This window comes from Syngnathus floridae, unplaced genomic scaffold (genome assembly GCF_059516105.1).
Source record: "Syngnathus floridae isolate MCC-2025c unplaced genomic scaffold, RoL_Sflo_1.0 HiC_scaffold_32, whole genome shotgun sequence".
Taxonomy (NCBI): domain Eukaryota; kingdom Metazoa; phylum Chordata; class Actinopteri; order Syngnathiformes; family Syngnathidae; genus Syngnathus; species Syngnathus floridae.
In genome coordinates, this window is record NW_028284061.1 from 413,560 (window position 1) to 431,932 (window position 18,373).

Genomic DNA, 18,373 nt, shown 5'->3' on the forward strand with positions numbered 1-18,373 from the left:
CCAACTTGTATTGATTTAACTAAGCGTTTAATACTTCCTATCAGGTCTCAAATCGAGATTTGGCAAAATACAATTTCAGCAAATCCAATTTTGCCAGGGAACAAAAATAGATTAAATAAACTAAATAAGTCCTCTTCCCATTAAATAAATCAGAAAAGTCTGTCTTGTAACCAGTCCTCTTCAAACAAGTAAAGTCTGCCCATTTTGTGCCGTAGATTTTGTGTCTATGCCTAGTATTTAAACAAAATCATAATTTAAACGACTTCTTTCCTTCATTCACTTTGGAAATTTGGAATTGCAGCAAATCGAATTTTGGCAGGGAACAAAAATAGATCAATTAAACTAAATAAGTCTTCTTCCCATTAAATAAATTAAAAAAGTCTGTCTTGTAACCAGTCCTTTTCAAACAAGTAAAGTCTGCCCATTTTGTGCCGTCGATTTTGTGTTAATGCCTAGTATTTATACAAAATCATAATTTAAAGGACTTCATTCCTTCATTCACTTTGGAAATTTGGAATTGCAGCACATCAAATTTTGCCTGGGAAGAAAAGTAGATTAAATAAATTTAATAAGTCTTACTACTTCCCATTAAATAAATTAAATACGTCTTACTTGTTCCCACTCCTTTTCAAAACAGTAGTTTAAAACGAGGGCCCTTCACTCAATCTTTAACCCCAACCCCGCACGTTGTGTTGTATCTGTGAATGTTGGTTGTGGCCAAATGATAGTTTTCTTTCATTCGTTTAGGTTCCAAGAAAACTTGATGTAACTCTACTTTTAACTGCCGTTTCAGATAAGCGGGTATTACGTCGCAGTCATGTGCCGTGGATATGACGTAATTGCCCGAACCTCCGCCAAAATTCAAATCTGTTGGCGCGATGGCCGTGAGCCACTGAGCAGCGACGATTATCAACAGAAATATCTTTATTTTCTGCTTGCAACTGGACCGTCTAGAGCGTACACGGTAAGTAACACTCATTGTGTTTAAGGAGATTTACGTTTGTAATAGCAGAAGTGTAGCCGCGTTGCGTTGTACGTGTGAAAATTGGTCGAGGCGAAATGTTAATGTTTAATTTCATTCCTTTAGGTTCCACGGTGTTTGTTGGCTGCAAGTTTTCCACTGCAAGAAGAGGCTCGTATCATTGACCAGGAGCGAGCTACAATGGTGAGTAGCCATAACATTTATGTTAAACACTTCCTATTTCATGTCTAACAGTACTTGATTTAACAAATAACCATAAATAAATACAGTGTGGGCACTGAAGTTAACATATGTGATTATACTGCCTAATCTGTCACGGAGTAGATTGTTGCAAAGTAATATAAGATCCAAAGTTGTAATTCAGAATAGTTTTCAAAAGAAGGCCATTAGAATTATATACAAGTCTGATTACCCTTAACATAACAACAAGCTATTAATTAAATCACAAATTCTTCAATTCAAAGATTTGGTAGATTATCAGACAAATAATGTCTAACAGTAATTGATTTAACACATCACGATAAGTAGATTGAGTGTGGGCACTCTCAAGTTAACAGATATGATTATACTGCCTAATCTGTTACAGAGTATGTTGTTGCCAAGTAATGTAGAATAGATCCAAAGTAGTAATCCAGAATAGTTTTGAAGAGGCCATTAGAATAATAAACAAATCTGATTACCTTGAACATAATAACAAGCTAAGTGTTTAATATGTCCTATGAAGTCAAAATTGGGCACCATCATGTGGTGAAATTTGGAATTGCATCACATCCAATTTTGCCTGGGAACAAACAGATTAAATAAATCTTAGTTTTGAATAAGCCACTCCTTCTCAAACAAGTAAACTCTGCCCATTTCGCGCAGTAGATGTTCTGTTAATATCTAGTATTTATACAAAGTCATAATTTAAATTGCTTTCAACCTTCATTCATCGGTTCAACCAACATTACTCGCTCTTATTACCAACTTGTATTGATTTAACTAAGCGTTTAATACTTCCTATCAGGTCTCAAGGCAAGATTTGGCAAAATACAATTTCAGCAAATCCAATTTTGCCAGGGAACAAAAATAGATTAAATAAACTAAATAAGTCTTCTTCCCATTAAATAAATCAGAAAAGTCTGTCTTGTAACCAGTCCTCTTCAAACAAGTAAAGTCTGCCCATTTTGTGCCGTAGATTTTGTGTCTATGCCTAGTATTTAAACAAAATCATAATTTAAACGACTTCTTTCCTTCATTCACTTTGGAAATTTGGAATTGCAGCAAATCGAATTTTGCCAGGGAACAAAAATAGATCAATTAAACTAAATAAGTCTTCTTCCCATTAAATAAATTAAAAAAGTCTGTCTTGTAACCAGTCCTTTTCAAACAAGTAAAGTCTGCCCATTTTGTGCCGTCGATTTTGTGTTAATGCCTAGTATTTATACAAAATCATAATTTAAAGGACTTCATTCCTTCATTCACTTTGGAAATTTGGAATTGCAGCACATCAAATTTTGCCTGGGAAGAAAAGTAGATTAAATAAATTTAATAAGTCTTACTACTTCCCATTAAATAAATTAAATACGTCTTACTTGTTCCCACTCCTTTACAAAAAAGTAGTTTAAAACGAGGTCCCTTCACTCAACCTTTAACCCTATTTATTCACCTTCTAGGCTAAGTGTTAAAGGCTAAGTGTTAAAGGCTAAGTGTTAAAGGCTAAGTGTTAAAGGCTAAGTGTTAGAGGCTAAGTGCCAGAGGCTAGGCGCCAGAGGCGAGTTTTTGTGGGCTGAAGTTTTAGTGGGGTTAGTGTGAATACAATCCAAAAGAATACAACAGAATACAATACAATAGAATATAATACATAGATTAAATTCAATAGCTCTTACTACTTCCCATTAAATAAATTAAATACGTCTTACTTGTTCCCAATCCTTTTCAAAAAAGTAGTTTAAAACGAGGGCCCTTCACTCAACCTTTAACCTCAACCCCGCACGTCACATTGTGTTGTATCTGTGAATGTTGGTTGTGGCCAAATGATAGTTTTCTTTCATTCGTTTAGGTTCCACGGTGTTTGTTGGCTATGTTTTCCACTGTCAGAAGGATGAAAATACAAAGTACAACGCTTGGACGTGGGCGAAGACGTCACCGGTGAGTCCTTCCTTCCTATTTATTTACCTTCTAGATGCTAGAGGCTAAGTGTTAGAGGCTAAGTGTTAGAGGCTAAGTGTTAAACACAATACGAACAACACAACGATACTGCACTGAACAACACGATACCGCACTGAGAAACACGATACCGCACTGAACAACACGATACCGCACTGAACAACACCATGCCGCACTGAACACCATGCCACACTGAACAACACCATCCCGCACTGAACAACACCATGCCGCACTAAACAACACCATGCCGCACTGAACAACACCATGCCTCACTGAACGACACCATGCCGCACTGAAAGACACCATGCCGCACTGAACGACACCATGCCGCACTGAAAGACACCATCCCGCACTGAACACCATGCCGCACTGAACAACACCATCCTGCACTGAACAACACCATCCCGCACTGAACAACACCATGCCGCACTGAACAACATTATGCCGCACTGAACATTATGCCGCACTGAACAACACCATGCCGCACTGAACAACACCATGCCGCACTGAACAACATTATGCCGCACTGAACAACACCATGCCGCACTGAACAACACCATGCCGCACTGAACAACACCATGCCGCACTGAACAACATTATGCCGCACTGAACAACACCATGCCGCACTGAACAACACCATCCTGCACTGAACAACACCATTCCGCATTGAACACCATGCCGCACTGAACAACACCATCCCGCACTGAACAACACCATCCCGCACTGAACAACACCATCCCGCACTGAACAACATTATGCCGCACTGAACAACATTATGCCGCACTGAACAACACCATGCCGCACTGAACAACACCATGCCGCACTGAACAACACCATGCCGCACTGAACAACATTATAACGCACTGAACAACACCATCCCGCACTGAACAACACCATGCCGCACTAAACAACATTATGCCGCACTGAACAACATTATGCCGAAATGAACAACACCATGCCGCACTGAACAACACCATGCCGCACTGAACAACACCATCCTGCACTGAACAACACCATCCCGCACTGAACAACACCATGCCGCACTGAACAACACCATGCCGCAATGAACAACACCATCCCGCACTGAACAACATTATGCCGCACTGAACAACATTATGCCACACTGAACAACACCATGCCGCACTGAACAACACCATGCCGCACTGAACAACACCATCCTGCACTGAACAACACCATCCCGCACTGAACAACACCATGCCGCACTGAACAACATTATGGCGCACTGAACAACATTATGCCGCACTGAACAACACCATGCCGCACTGAACAACACCATGCCGCACTGAACAACACCATGCCGCAATGAACAACACCATCCCGCACTGAACAACACCATGCCGCACTGAGCAACACCATGCCGCACTGAACAACACCATCCTGCACTGAACAACACCATGCCGCACTGAACAACACCATTCCGCACTGAACAACACCATGCCGCACTGAACAACATTACGCTGCACTGAACAACACCATGCCGCACTGAACAACACCATGCCGCACTGAACAACACCATGCCGCATTGAACAACACCATGCCGCATTGAACAACACCATGCCGCACTGAACAACACCATCCTGCACTGAACAACATCATGCCGCATTGAACAACACCATGCCGCACTGAACAACACCATCCTGCACTGAACAACACCATCCCGCACTGAACAACACCATCCCGCATTGAACAACACCATCCTGCACTGAACAACACCATGCCGCACTGAACAACACCATGCCGCACTGAACAACACCATTCCGCACTGAACAACACCATGCCGCACTGAACAACACCATCCTGCACTGAACAACACCATCCCGCACTGAACAACACCATGCCGCATTGAACAACACCATGCCGCATTGAACAACACCATGCCGCACTGAACAACACCATGCCGCACTGAACAACACCATGCCGCACTGAACAACACCATGCCGCACTGAACAACACCATGCCGCACTGAACAACATTATGCCGCACTGAACAACATTATGTCGCACTGAACAACACCATGCCGCACTGAACAACACCATGCCGCACTGAACAACATTATGCCGCACTGAAAAACACCATGCCGCACTGAACAACACCATCCCGCACTGAACAACACCATGCCGCATTGAACAACACCATGCCGCACTGAACAACACCATGCTGCACTGAACAACATTATGCTGCACTGAACAACACGATCCTGCATTGAACAACACCATGCCGCACTGAACAACACCATCCTGCACTGAACAACACCATCCTGCACTGAACAACACCACCCCGCACTGAACAACACGATCCCGCATTGAACACCATCCCGCACTGAACAACACCATGCCGCACTGAACAACACCATTCCGCACTGAACAACACCATGCCGCACTGAACAACACCATGCCGCACTGAACAACACCATGCCGCACTGAACAACACCATGCCGCACTGAACAACATCATGCCGCACTGAACAACACCATGCCGCACTGAACAACACCATCCCGCACTGAACAACACCATGCCGCATTGAACAACACCATGCCGCACTGAACAACACCATCCTGCACTGAACAACACCATCCCGCACTAAACAACACCATGCCGCACTGAACAACATTATGGCGCACTGGACAACATTATGCCGCACTGAACAACACCATGCCGCACTGAACAACACCATGCCGCACTGAACAACACCATGCCGCACTGAACAACACCATGCCGCACTGAACAACATTATGCCGCACTGAACAACACCATGCCGCACTGAACAACACCATGCCGCACTGAACAACACGATCCCGCATTGAACAACACCATCCTGCACTGGACAACACCATGCCGCACTGAACAACACCATGCCGCACTGAACAACACCATTCCGCACTGAACAACACCATGCCGCACTGAACGACACCATCCTGCACTGAACAACACCATCCCGCACTGAACAACACCATGCCGCATTAAACAACACCATGCCGCACTGAACAACACCATCCTGCACTGAACAACACCATGCCGCACTGAACAACACCATGCCGCACTGAACAACACCATGCCGCACTGAACAACATTATGCCGCACTGAACAACATTATGCCGCACTAAACAACATTATGTCGCACTGAACAACACCATGCCGCACTGAACAACACCATGCTGCACTGAACAACATTATGCCGCACTGAACAACACGATCCCGCATTGAACAACACCATCCCGCAGTGAACAACACCATGCCGCATTGAACAACACCATGCCGCACTGAACAACACCATGCTGCACTGAACAACATTATGCTGCACTGAACAACACGATCCTGCATTGAACAACACCATGCCGCACTGAAAAACACCATCCTGCACTGAACAACACCATGCCGCACTGAACAACACCATGCCGCACTGAACAACATTATGCCGCACTGAAAAACACCATGCCGCACTGAACAACACCATCCCGCACTGAACAACACCATGCCGCATTGAACAACACCATGCCGCACTGAACAACACCATGCTGCACTGAACAACATTATGCTGCACTGAACAACACGATCCTGCATTGAACAACACCATGCCGCACTGAACAACACCATCCTGCACTGAACAACACCATCCTGCACTGAACAACACCACCCCGCACTGAACAACACGATCCCGCATTGAACAACACCATCCCGCACTGAACAACACCATGCCGCACTGAACAACACCATTCCGCACTGAACAACACCATGCCGCACTGAACAACACCATGCCGCACTGAACAACACCATGCCGCACTGAACAACACCATGCCGCACTGAACAACATTATGCCGCACTGAACAACACCATGCCGCACTGAACAACACCATCCCGCACTGAACAACACCATGCCGCATTGAACAACACCATGCCGCACTGAACAACACCATCCTGCACTGAACAACACCATCCCGCACTAAACAACACCATGCCGCACTGAACAACATTATGGCGCACTGGACAACATTATGCCGCACTGAACAACACCATGCCGCACTGAACAACACCATGCCACACTGAACAACACCATGCCGCACTGAACAACACCATGCCGCACTGAACAACATTATGCCGCACTGAACAACACCATGCCGCACTGAACAACACCATGCCGCACTGAACAACACGATCCCGCATTGAACAACACCATCCTGCACTGAACAACACCATGCCGCACTGAACAACACCATGCCGCACTGAACAACACCATTCCGCACTGAACAACACCATGCCGCACTGAACAACACCATCCTGCACTGAACAACACCATTCCGCACTGAACAACACCATGCCGCATTGAACAACACCATGCCGCACTGAACAACACCATCCTGCACTGAACAACACCATGCCGCACTGAACAACACCATGCCGCACTGAACAACACCATGCCGCACTGAACAACATTATGCCGCACTGAACAACATTATGCCGCACTAAACAACATTATGTCGCACTGAACAACACCATGCCGCACTGAACAACACCATGCTGCACTGAACAACATTATGCCGCACTGAACAACACGATCCCGCATTGAACAACACCATCCCGCAGTGAACAACACCATGCCGCATTGAACAACACCATGCCGCACTGAACAACACCATGCTGCACTGAACAACATTATGCTGCACTGAACAACACGATCCTGCATTGAACAACACCATGCCGCACTGAACAACACCATCCTGCACTGAACAACACCTTTCCACACTGAACAACACCATGCCGCACTGAACAACATTATGCCGCACTGAACAACACCATGCCGCACTGAACAACACCATGCCGCACTGAACAACACCATGCCGCACTGAACAACACCATGCCGCAATGAACAACACCATCCCGCACTGAACAACACCATGCCGCATTGAACAACACCATGCCGCACTGAACAACACCATCCCGCACTGAACAACACCACCCCGCACTGAACAACACGATCCCGCATTGAACAACACCATCCCGGACTGAACAACACCATGCCGCACTGAACAACACCATTCCGCACTGAACAACACCATGCCGTACTGAACAACACCATGCCGCACTGAACAACACCATGCCGCACTGAACAACACCATGCCGCACTGAACAACATTATGCCGCACTGAACAACACCATGCCGCACTGAACAACACCATCCCGCACTGAACAACACCATGCCGCATTGAACAACACCATGCCGCACTGAACAACACCATCCTGCACTGAACAACACCATCCCGCACTGAACAACACCATGCCGCACTGAACAACATTATGGCGCACTGAACAACATTATGCCGCACTGAACAACACCATGCCGCACTGAACAACACCATGCCGCACTGAACAACACCATGCCGCACTGAACAACATTATGCCGCACTGAACAACATTATGCCGCACTGAACAACACCATGCCGCACTGAACAACACCATGCCGCACTGAACAACACCATGCCGCACTGAACAACACGACGTCGCACTGAACAACACGACGCCGCACAGAACAACACGACGCCGCACAGAATAACACAATACCGCACAGAACAACACAATACCGCACAAACAGTTTTAGATAATATTACGTCGCAATCATGTGACGCGGACATGACGTCAATAGGCGGAACTCACGGCAAAATTATAATCCGTGGGCGTGGCTTGCAACAGGAAGTAGGAAAGCGGCAGTTCTGGCAAACAAGACACAGCTGTTAGTAACACGATGACTAACAAGGCAAATATTTTTGTTTTCAGCTTGCAACTTGACCGTCTAGAGCGTACAAGGTAATTACAACTGTTTTTTTTTAGCCCTGAAAAGCAAGGGAGTGTGGCGTTTGGGAGGAATGTCGAACTCGGCGTCTGCTTCCAGCCACAGACGCCAAATTTCGACGATTATTTCGACTGGTCAACGGTTGTAAATTATTGCGTTGACTAAAAACTTTATTTAACTCTACTCTTAACTTTGCCGTTTCAGATATGCGGGTATTACACCGCGGAAATGACGTCAATAGGCTGAACTCTCGCCAAAATTCAAATCTGTGGGCGCAATGGCCTTGAGCGAGACACCGGATACAAACACGACGATTATCAACAGAAATATCTTTATTTTCCGCTTGCAAGTGGACCGTCTAGAGCGTACACGGTAAGTACAACTCATTGTGTTTAAAAAGATTTACGTTTGTGTAGTTTGCGTTGCGTTGTATCTGTGAATGTTGGTTGAGGCTAAATGTTAATGTTTAATTTCATTCCTTTAGGTTCCACGGTGTTTGTTGGCTGTATGTTTTCCACTGCAAGAAGAGGCTCGTATCATTGACCAGCAGGAGCTACAATGGTGAGTACCCCTTTCGTCTTCCATTTATGTTAAACACTTCCTATTTCATGTCTAACAGTACTCGATTTAACAAATAACCATAAATAAATACAGTGTGGGCAGTCACGTTAACATATGTGATTATCCTGCCTAATATGTTTATCACAAATATGTCACTAATCACTAATATGTTTATTTGTTTATCACAACACCTTTGGACCTTCAGCAATCGATTATTTACCTTCATCTACATAGAGACAGAACGATGGTGTCTTAAACATCTCATTCATTTCACCAAATAACTTCACGCAGGTGGATAACGGCCGTCTCGGTCACGCTATGTTGCGTGATGCAGTTTTGAAGAACCAAATGCATTTATTCAATGAATAAGTCAAGCTAGTTCTATGTTTATGATGTTGTAAGTTACGGTACCGATTGAAGTTGAGTTCGAAGCCAGTGGAAAACAGCGCTGCGTTTGTGCTCTCCAGGTACAAATGTTGTGATCTCTGACTGACGACCGGGCGAGACTCGAGTAAGAGATGTCCAAACGAGCTCCGGCAGGGCGGGCCAAGGCGGAGCGAACGGACGCCCTTCAGGCCGCCAATGACGAGCTGAGAACCAAACTGATGGACGTCCAGTTAGAACTTCAGCAGGAGAAGAACAAGGTGAAAACCTCAACAGACAGACACTGCCTGCCTCCCTGCCTGCCTCCCTGCCTGCCTCCCTGCCTGCCTCCCTCCCTCCCAGTTTTCCCGATGTAGATTAGACATGCGTGTGCCATGACTGTGTCAGCCTACATCAACAAATGCACCGAGGACGTCAGCACCACTAAGAATATCATCACCCGGGGCAACCAACGACCCTGGATGACTGAGGAGGTACGTCAAACGCTACGAGCGCGGAACTCTGCCTTCAAGTCTGGCGACAAGGAGACACTGAGGACAGCGAGAGCCAACTTGAACCGTGCCATCAGGATAGCGAAGCGAGACCGCAGTCGAAAATTTCAGGATCGTTTCCACGACGTCAAAAACATCAGGAGTATGTGGCAAGGCATACGGGCGATTACAGACTACAACTCACCCTCCCCCCCCCCCGGTGGGTGTAGTTGATGCTGACTTTCTAAATGGTCTAAATAACTTCTTTGGGAGGTTCGAGGCACTAAACGGCACTCCAGCAGTTAAAACTGTCCCCCATCAGGAAGAGGAGGTACTCTGCCTTGACTCCGCCGATGTGTTGAAGACCCTGAGGAGAGTCAACCCCTGTAAGGCCCCTGGCCCCGACAACATTCCTGGGCGTGTGTTCAGGGAATGTGCAAGTCATCTGGCTGGGGTCATCACAGACATTTTTAACACCTCGCTGGGCCAAGCCACAGTGCCGGCGTGCTTTAAGACTGCCTCCATCATTCCGGTGCCGAAGAAACCTCAAATCACCTCATTTAATGATTACGGGCCTGTTGCACTGACTCCGGTTATGATGAAGTGCTTCGAAAGGCTGCTTAAAGGTCACATCGTTTCCAGACTCCCCCTATTATTTGACCCGTTCCAGTTTGCCGACCGGCAAAACCGCTCCACTCAGGACGCCATCTCCTCCGTTCTTCACCTGAGCCTGGCTCACCTGGAGGAGAAGAACACCCATGTGCGGAGGCTGTTCCTGGACTTCAGCTCAGCGTTTAACACCATCATCCCACAGCATCTGGTAGGAAAATTGGAACACCTGGGCTTCAACACCCCCCTTCGCAACTGGCTGCTAGACTTCCTCACCAACAGACCTCAGTCAGTCCGGGTCGGACAGAACACCTCTGATGTCATCACCCTCAGCACAGGCTCCCTTCAGGGCTGCGTCCTGAGCCCCCTGCTGTGCACCCTGATGACACACGACTGCGTCCTCAGGTTCACCACCAATCACATCGTGAAGTCAGCAGACGACACAACGGTGGTGGGGCTCATCAGAGACAACAACGACCTGGACTACAGAGAGGAGGTGGAGCAGCTGGTGGGCTGGTGCAGAGAAAACAGCCTGATCCTGAATGAGGAGAAGATGAAGGAGATCATCGTCGACTTCAGGAAAAAACAGCCTCACCACGCTCCACTGATCATCAACAGCTCAGCTGTGGAGGTGGTCAGCACCACCAAATTCCTGGGGGTCCACATCACAGAAGACCTCACCTGGACTATGAACACTACGGCACTGGTCAAGAGGGCACAGAAGCGCTTGTACTTCCTGCGGAGGATGAGGAGAGCCCACCTGCCCCCACCCATCATGAGGACGTTCTACAGGAGCACCATAGAGAGCATTCTGACAAGCTGTCTCTCTGTGTGGTGTGGAGGCTGCACCGCCTCCGATTGGAAGAACGTGAGGAGAGTGGTGAGGACAGCAGAGAGGATCATAGGGGCTCCTCTTCCCTCCATTCAGGACATTTCATCTCAGCGCTGCATGTCCCGTGCCCGTAACATCATCAATGACCCATCACACCCCCACCATGGACTGTTCTCCCTGCTGCCCTCTGGGAAGAGGTTTGCAGCATCCGCTGCAGGTCCACCAGGTTCTGCAACAGCTTTTTCCCTGCTGTCATCAGACTGTTGAACACTAGAACTGTTGAGCTCTAAACTGAACTCTGCATCACACATTCACAGAACTGTACTTTATGACACTACGGACCTCTATCTTGCACTATCTCGCACTACCAACTTTACTGAACTTGTATAAACCCTTTAAATAGAAGTTTAATACATGGTTTAGCATTCCTCTGCACACTCTTGAATACTGTTTTGCCTACTTGGACTGTTGCATAATTATCACTGCTGCACTTTATACTTATTTTTAATATATATATATATATATATATAGTATATATGTATATATATATATTTTCATAGGATATGTTACTTCTATTCAACTGCAATATCACTACTTTGTTGTAAGACGTATGCAACGGAATTTCGTTTTGTATGCACCATGTGCAGACAAGATGACAATAAAGTTTGTCTAAGTCTAAGTCATGTCAGGTCAGCTGTCTGGAGAGAGAGAGAAGTCAGGACCTGCGGGCGGAGCACCACCGTGCCACCGCCACCATGACGGAACTCAAAAGCAAACTCCATGAGGAGAAGCAGAAAGAGTTAGCCATTACCAGGGAGACATTACTGCGGCAGCATGAAATGGAGCTGATGAGAGTGATCAAAATCAAATATGGAGAGATCCAGCGACTGAATGCCTTGGTCCTCAGCCTGAGGGACGGCTCCATGGACAAGGTGATCCGCTCTATCCGTGTCTGACTATCCGCACGCCACGTCGGGCTTCGATGCGGCCGCTACCGTATTGTGTAGCTTGTCCCCAGTAAGCGTCGCGGCGCTCCGTTGCGGTCTCAACGGCCCGGTGTGGCGCAATGTCTGCTCAGGTGAGGAGGGGGGGCGCTTTGCTGGCGGAGGAGACGCGGCGGTGTCGGGAGACCGAGCGGTGTCGCCTCCACCAGGAGCGCGGAAGAAGCCCTGGCAGCGGCCCAGCAGGCCTGGCAGTCCCGAGCGGCCGAGCTCCGATCGGCTCATCACCAGCATCGGGAGGAGCTGAGCCGAACCAAGAGAGACTGCGAGAGGGAGATCCGCCGACTGGTAGGACTGATCAGATGCGCGGTGCGTGGCTATGTTCCCAATTTCGTTGTATACCTGCAGTGCAATGACACCTAAGGCATTCTATTCTATTCTATTTCACAAGAAGAAAATGTCCGGTTGCTCGCTTCGCTTTTGTCACAGCAAAGGTGTTCTAGTCGATTCCAGAAAAAAATTGGCCGGTTGCTCTCTTTGTTTTTGTCACAATTCTGGCAAATGAGTTTGCCCGCCTGCCTGAGCGCTCCCCGTTTGTACATCCAGACGGATGAGATCAAGCTGAAAGACAGAGCGGTTAGTGTTTTGGATGAAGCCCTGGGGCCGGCCACGTCCACCGCCTTCAGCTGCAGACTCAGGCTGCCGAGCAGCAGATCGCTGCCCTGAGGGATTCCCAAAGGGCGGGCCTAAACTACCCTGGAAGTGGGGTCAACGCCGCTACTAGCAATCCTCTTCATTGCGTAAGCCACCTCATCACACACTTGCAGTACGCATGACTTAGTTCGTTGCTGGAGGAAGGTAGCACAAAAACAGTTTTGAACTTTGAACGAGTGCTTGTGTGTGTGTGTTGCGGGGCGTTTTCAGTCTCAGGAGGATCGGGACACGCGACGGTTTCATCTGAAAATCGCTGAGCTCAGCGCAGTCATCAGGAAACTGGAGGATCGAAACGCCCTGCTTTCTGAAGAGCGCAATGAACTGGTAATTTATTGACGGCACGCTTGAAGGTTTGCGCTACGTTTGATGCGCGCCATCCAGCGAGGCACCCATTGCGCTTGCTTATTAGTTGAGCGGCACGGCGAGTCGGTTGCCTGGTAGATGTCTTTTATTGGGAGCCAAAGCCACGATTCCGTTCAAACCGATGCAAAAGGAATGGATACGTTCTGGCCCGCGTGTTGTGCGTCTTTCACATCCCGCACTTCATGCTTGCAGCTAAAGCGACTGAGAGAAACAGAAAGCCAGTTTCTGCCACTCCTGTACAAAAACAAACGCCTGAGCAGGAAGAATGAAGAACTCTCGCTGGTGCTGTGTCGCCTTGAAAACAAAGTGCGCTTTGTCACCCAGGAGAACGAGGAGATGGCAAGCTTGGTAAGTCGACGCGGACAACGGCGGCGTGCCAACAGAGTCCACTGCATTTGTGTTCCACAGAGAAGGCCTAGTTCGCTCAATGACCTGGACCGCGGTTGCGGCCAGCAGGACGGTGAAATGGAGTTCCTTCAAGTTGTGGAGCAGCGGCACATCATCGACGACTTGTCCAAGGTCTTCAGGCAGGCGACTCGGTGCACGTACGGCAGCGCCGCGCTCGCTCGCTGTCGCCAGGAAACCTTTTCCGTCCAAAGCTTGGCCGGCGGCCGCCATCCAAAAAATTGGCCCCTTAAATTCCGACCTTTCAAGCAGGAGCATTGTGCGCACGCGTTTGAACACGCTTTAGACTTGTTTTGCCGTTTTCAGCAGCTCAAAGCTCCCGTTTTGTCAGCGCCTTTGCCACTCGCTGTGCGCTGAAAACGACGGACTTGCCCGGCTGCTCAGCCCGTCAACCATGAGCCGCGAGCGCGACGTCATTGTCCGTAGGCAGCTAGTGGCAAAATGCACCCTGTTAGAGTTGCGCTCGCTCCAACTTATTTTGCAAGAACCACACGGGAGACAAGTAAGTTCTTTTGGACACCTGCAGGTGGAGAGTCCATCCGTTGTACGAATGAAGTCTGACTCTCGGCTCCTGCACGAGCATTTTAATTAAGAGAAACAGGGTGGGTGTAAGAGTGGATTGAATAGAGGAAGCCCTTGACCTCTAGTCAAAACATAGCAAGGGGTGTTTTACGACTTTGTGTAGGAAGGGATAAGCGATAGGGATAAATAAGGGATAAATAATATTATTTATTACAGGTCGCAGTCAAAGTCAAAGCAACACAATGATACGATAAAGATAATCTGGAAAACCCTGACACACCCTGTAGTTGTCACTTTTGGAAAAGACGAGCGTCCCTCCAATCATCGCCGGTGACGTGTTTTTCAGGCTCTGGAGACAGGAGCTCATGTCAGAAATGTCATTGTGAGTCGCGTTTGTTTCTGCGCCGGAGCCGTTCGTTCCCTTTGCATCCAAAGAATCTCAAAGGCGGATTATTTGTGTCGACAGGAGAGAGATTTGCTGCTACGATACCGACGTCGAGAATCTCTGAGGAGGAACAAAGCGTGAGGTCCTGCAAGGTGAGTCTGTTTGTTTGCGGCTGCTTGGTGTTGCGCAAGATGAAATGGCCTTTTTCTCGCTATCGTTCCTCTCGTCGATTCATCGTGAGGTGTCGCTTCAGTTTGTTCAGAGAGATGTTTGCTTCCGCGCCCGCAGGTCATCGAAACATTTTACGGCTACGACGAAGACGTGTTGGTGGACTCGGACGGATCGTCCTTGTCTTTTCACACCGACAGAACCCCCGACACGGAACCCGAAGAGGTAGCCCGCCATTTCTGCCAGCGTATTGGCACCAAACATTCCTCTTCAGCCTGGAATCGGACTCGTCTTTGCGTCGCGGGTGCTTTGTCGCCGGTCTGACTGATTCTGGTACTAGTGCTGTGTTGCATTGGTGTGTGCATGAAGAGGCGGAGCTTCGCTACCGCCAGCTGACGCAAGAATATCAAGCGCTGCAACGAGCCTACGCTCTGCTAGCCCAGACCAGCGAAAGGGGACTACGACGCCGAGAAGGAGATCAAGGTGGCGCCCCTTCCCGCAACCCCCGGCCGGGTCGCAGCCTCCCCGTTCTCACCCAGCCTCGGGTGTTCTCTGGTCTGAAAGGAGGAGGAGGAGCCTCCCTCCTCCTCCTTTCAGACCAGAGAAAAGCTGATGGTAGAAATGGGTCACTATCAAAGCAGAGTAGCAGATCTGGAGTCAGCGCTGAAGCAACAAGGACAGGTAAGCTCATCAATGAGCACACCTTTTTCTCAGACAAAATAGCTACATTCTTCAGTCACTCATCCGTCTGGCATTACTGGACCAACCCCCCCCCCCCCCCCCCGAACGTGGCTGGGAAAATGCGGAGAAAAGCAAATGTCATTTTCCAGTCAACCAAAGAATTTGTGGATGAAAATGACACAACATTCCAAAGCTGTCCACGCGTTTGTCTCTTCTAGAATGTCAAGTGGGTGGAGGAGAAGCAGCTGCTGCGTCAGAGCAATCAGCAGTTGGCCGAAAAGGTGACGGAAAGAAAGGCGCTGGGCGGAGTCGCTTGGCGTCACACCTGTCGGGAAGCCCCGCAGATGAGGTCTGACTGTCTTTTCAGGTCAGGCGGATGGAGGCGGAAGAAGCGCGTCTGAAAGAGCACATCCAGGATATCCGAGATCAAAACGAACTGCTTGAGTTCCGCATCCTGGAGCTGGAGGTGGGAAGACTCGCACAAGCGTGTTGAGGCCAGAGATGTGACGGACGGACGGACGGACGGACGGACGGATGCATGCCTCTGCCTTTCAGGAGAGGGAGTGGCGCTCCCCCGTCTTGAAGTTTCTGCAAGTCCGTTTCCCAGACGGCCTCAGCCCTTTGCAGATCTACTGCGAGGCCGAGGGCGTGAGCGTACGTAAGGCGTCCCTCGCAACCCTAACCTTAACCCGAGGTCCCAGAACACCTTACATTGCTCCTTGCGCCTTTCCCCCGGACATCGTCATCAGTGATCTGATGAAGAAGCTGGACATCCTGGGCTATAACGCCGTAAGTGTATGTCGAACTCCTTATGTTCGCACTCCACGAGACTCGGCGGCTCAAATGTGACTTTTGGAAGGCTTTGCGCTGAAAGAAGCTTGTTGACGCTGTGCCTTTGGGCTCTTGCAGAATCTCACCAACGAGGAGCAGGTGGTCGTGATTCACGCCAGGACCCTTCTCACCCTAGCCGAGAAGGTAACGCGCACGTCCACGCACGCTCTCGCATTCTGCTTATGTGACAGCAGCCTTTCCTCAGTGGTTAGAATACATCAAAGTGACCAAGTCAGCACTTCAACAGAAGATGTTGGACATTGAAAGTGAGAAGGTAGACAGACACGCGACATCAGCCAAGGGGAACTCCGGCAATGTGCCCCAACAATTCTGACCTTGAGCTGTGCTAGGATATGTTCTGCAAGCAGAAGGGCTACCTGGATGAAGAGTTGGACTTCAGGAAGTGTTCCATGGACCAGGCTCATAAGGTAAGCCGCCCTCAAATCTCCCGCCGGACCACTGATGGACGAGGATTGCGGCCCAGAGGATCCTGGAGCTGGAGGCCATGTTGTACGAGGCGCTACCGCAGCGGGACTGCCCCGCCACGGACGGCGAAAAAGCCAGCCACGCTGGCGTGAATGACGTGCTGACGGCGGATCAGAGAGAAGAGCTTAGGAGCGCCGTGGACCAATGGAAGCGAGCCCTGATGTGCGAGTTGAGGGAGCGCGACGCTTGCATCCTCCAAGAGAGAATGGATCTGCTGCACAGCGCGCAACAGGTAAGGGCCCAAAGCCAGCCCGGCACTTACTTGCACGCTTACTGGCTTTTGAATGCCACTTTCCATTTGTCCGTCCTAGAGGAACAAAGAGCTGAAAGAATTCATCGAAGCTCAGAAGAGACAAATCAAACAATTGGAGGAGAAGTTTCTGTTTCTCTTTCTATTCTTCTCCTTGGCCTTCATTCTGTGGCCCTAACACCAGCTGGTGAGTGAGCTCCAGCGGCACCGCACTCGACACCTCCGATACACTGCCAGCCGGTCTCAGACGTTGGCAGACGCTCCGATGCCAACGTATACCCCCCGCCACGGTGACAGAGGCACCGCGTCACACCGGCGCTCATCCAATCAGAAGGCAGGAAAAGCAAATTCACATGCAGGGCACTTTTGAACCAGAAGAGAGCGCCACAAAAAACGGTTGTTGCCCCAAACGCGCACTAAAAAGGGTCAGAATAACAAGAGTCCCACTGGCCAGCCGGGGCCACCCGTCCAGCTGTTTCTTCAGGGGGGAAAAAAATTGGAGTCACCGGTGAGTACATTTTGCATTTAGCTCTGCTTTTCTGCTTCTGTCTTCAAGTGTGTGGCATCCTGCGATCAAAGAGTCAGCCAACCCCAAAGCGGTTGACCTCAACGTCCCACCACCATGCCTACCAGAGCAGGTGACGTGATGCTTTGGACATCCTTCCGTCTCAGATGCCCAAAAGTACTCTTTGCCACATCTGCGGCAATACGGTGTCTTTTCAAAGGTGCAAATAAATCCAGCGTGGGCGGAACACGCACGTCTTCGGTTTTTCCCGCTTTGTTTGTGTGACAGCTGTTGTGAAAATTTTATACAAATAAAGTTGTATAGTACAGGT

The 18,373-nt window shown here is 48.7% G+C and overlaps 1 protein-coding gene across 1 annotated transcript; it reads left to right on the plus strand.

The window, feature by feature from the left end:
• Positions 1-15,654: 15,654 nt before the first annotated feature.
• Positions 15,655-18,172, plus strand: LOC148378627 (janus kinase and microtubule-interacting protein 3-like; the record flags this gene model as incomplete). Its single annotated transcript, XM_088367750.1, is given in 13 exon segments — positions 15,655-15,738; positions 15,740-15,772; positions 15,887-15,970; positions 16,189-16,251; positions 16,338-16,436; positions 16,526-16,623; positions 16,705-16,759; positions 16,880-16,945; positions 17,007-17,075; positions 17,152-17,229; positions 17,286-17,519; positions 17,599-17,724; positions 18,094-18,172. Coding segments are annotated over 12 exon segments (1,080 nt in total), but the record flags the coding sequence as incomplete, so codon positions are not given.
• Positions 18,173-18,373: the final 201 nt, after the last annotated feature.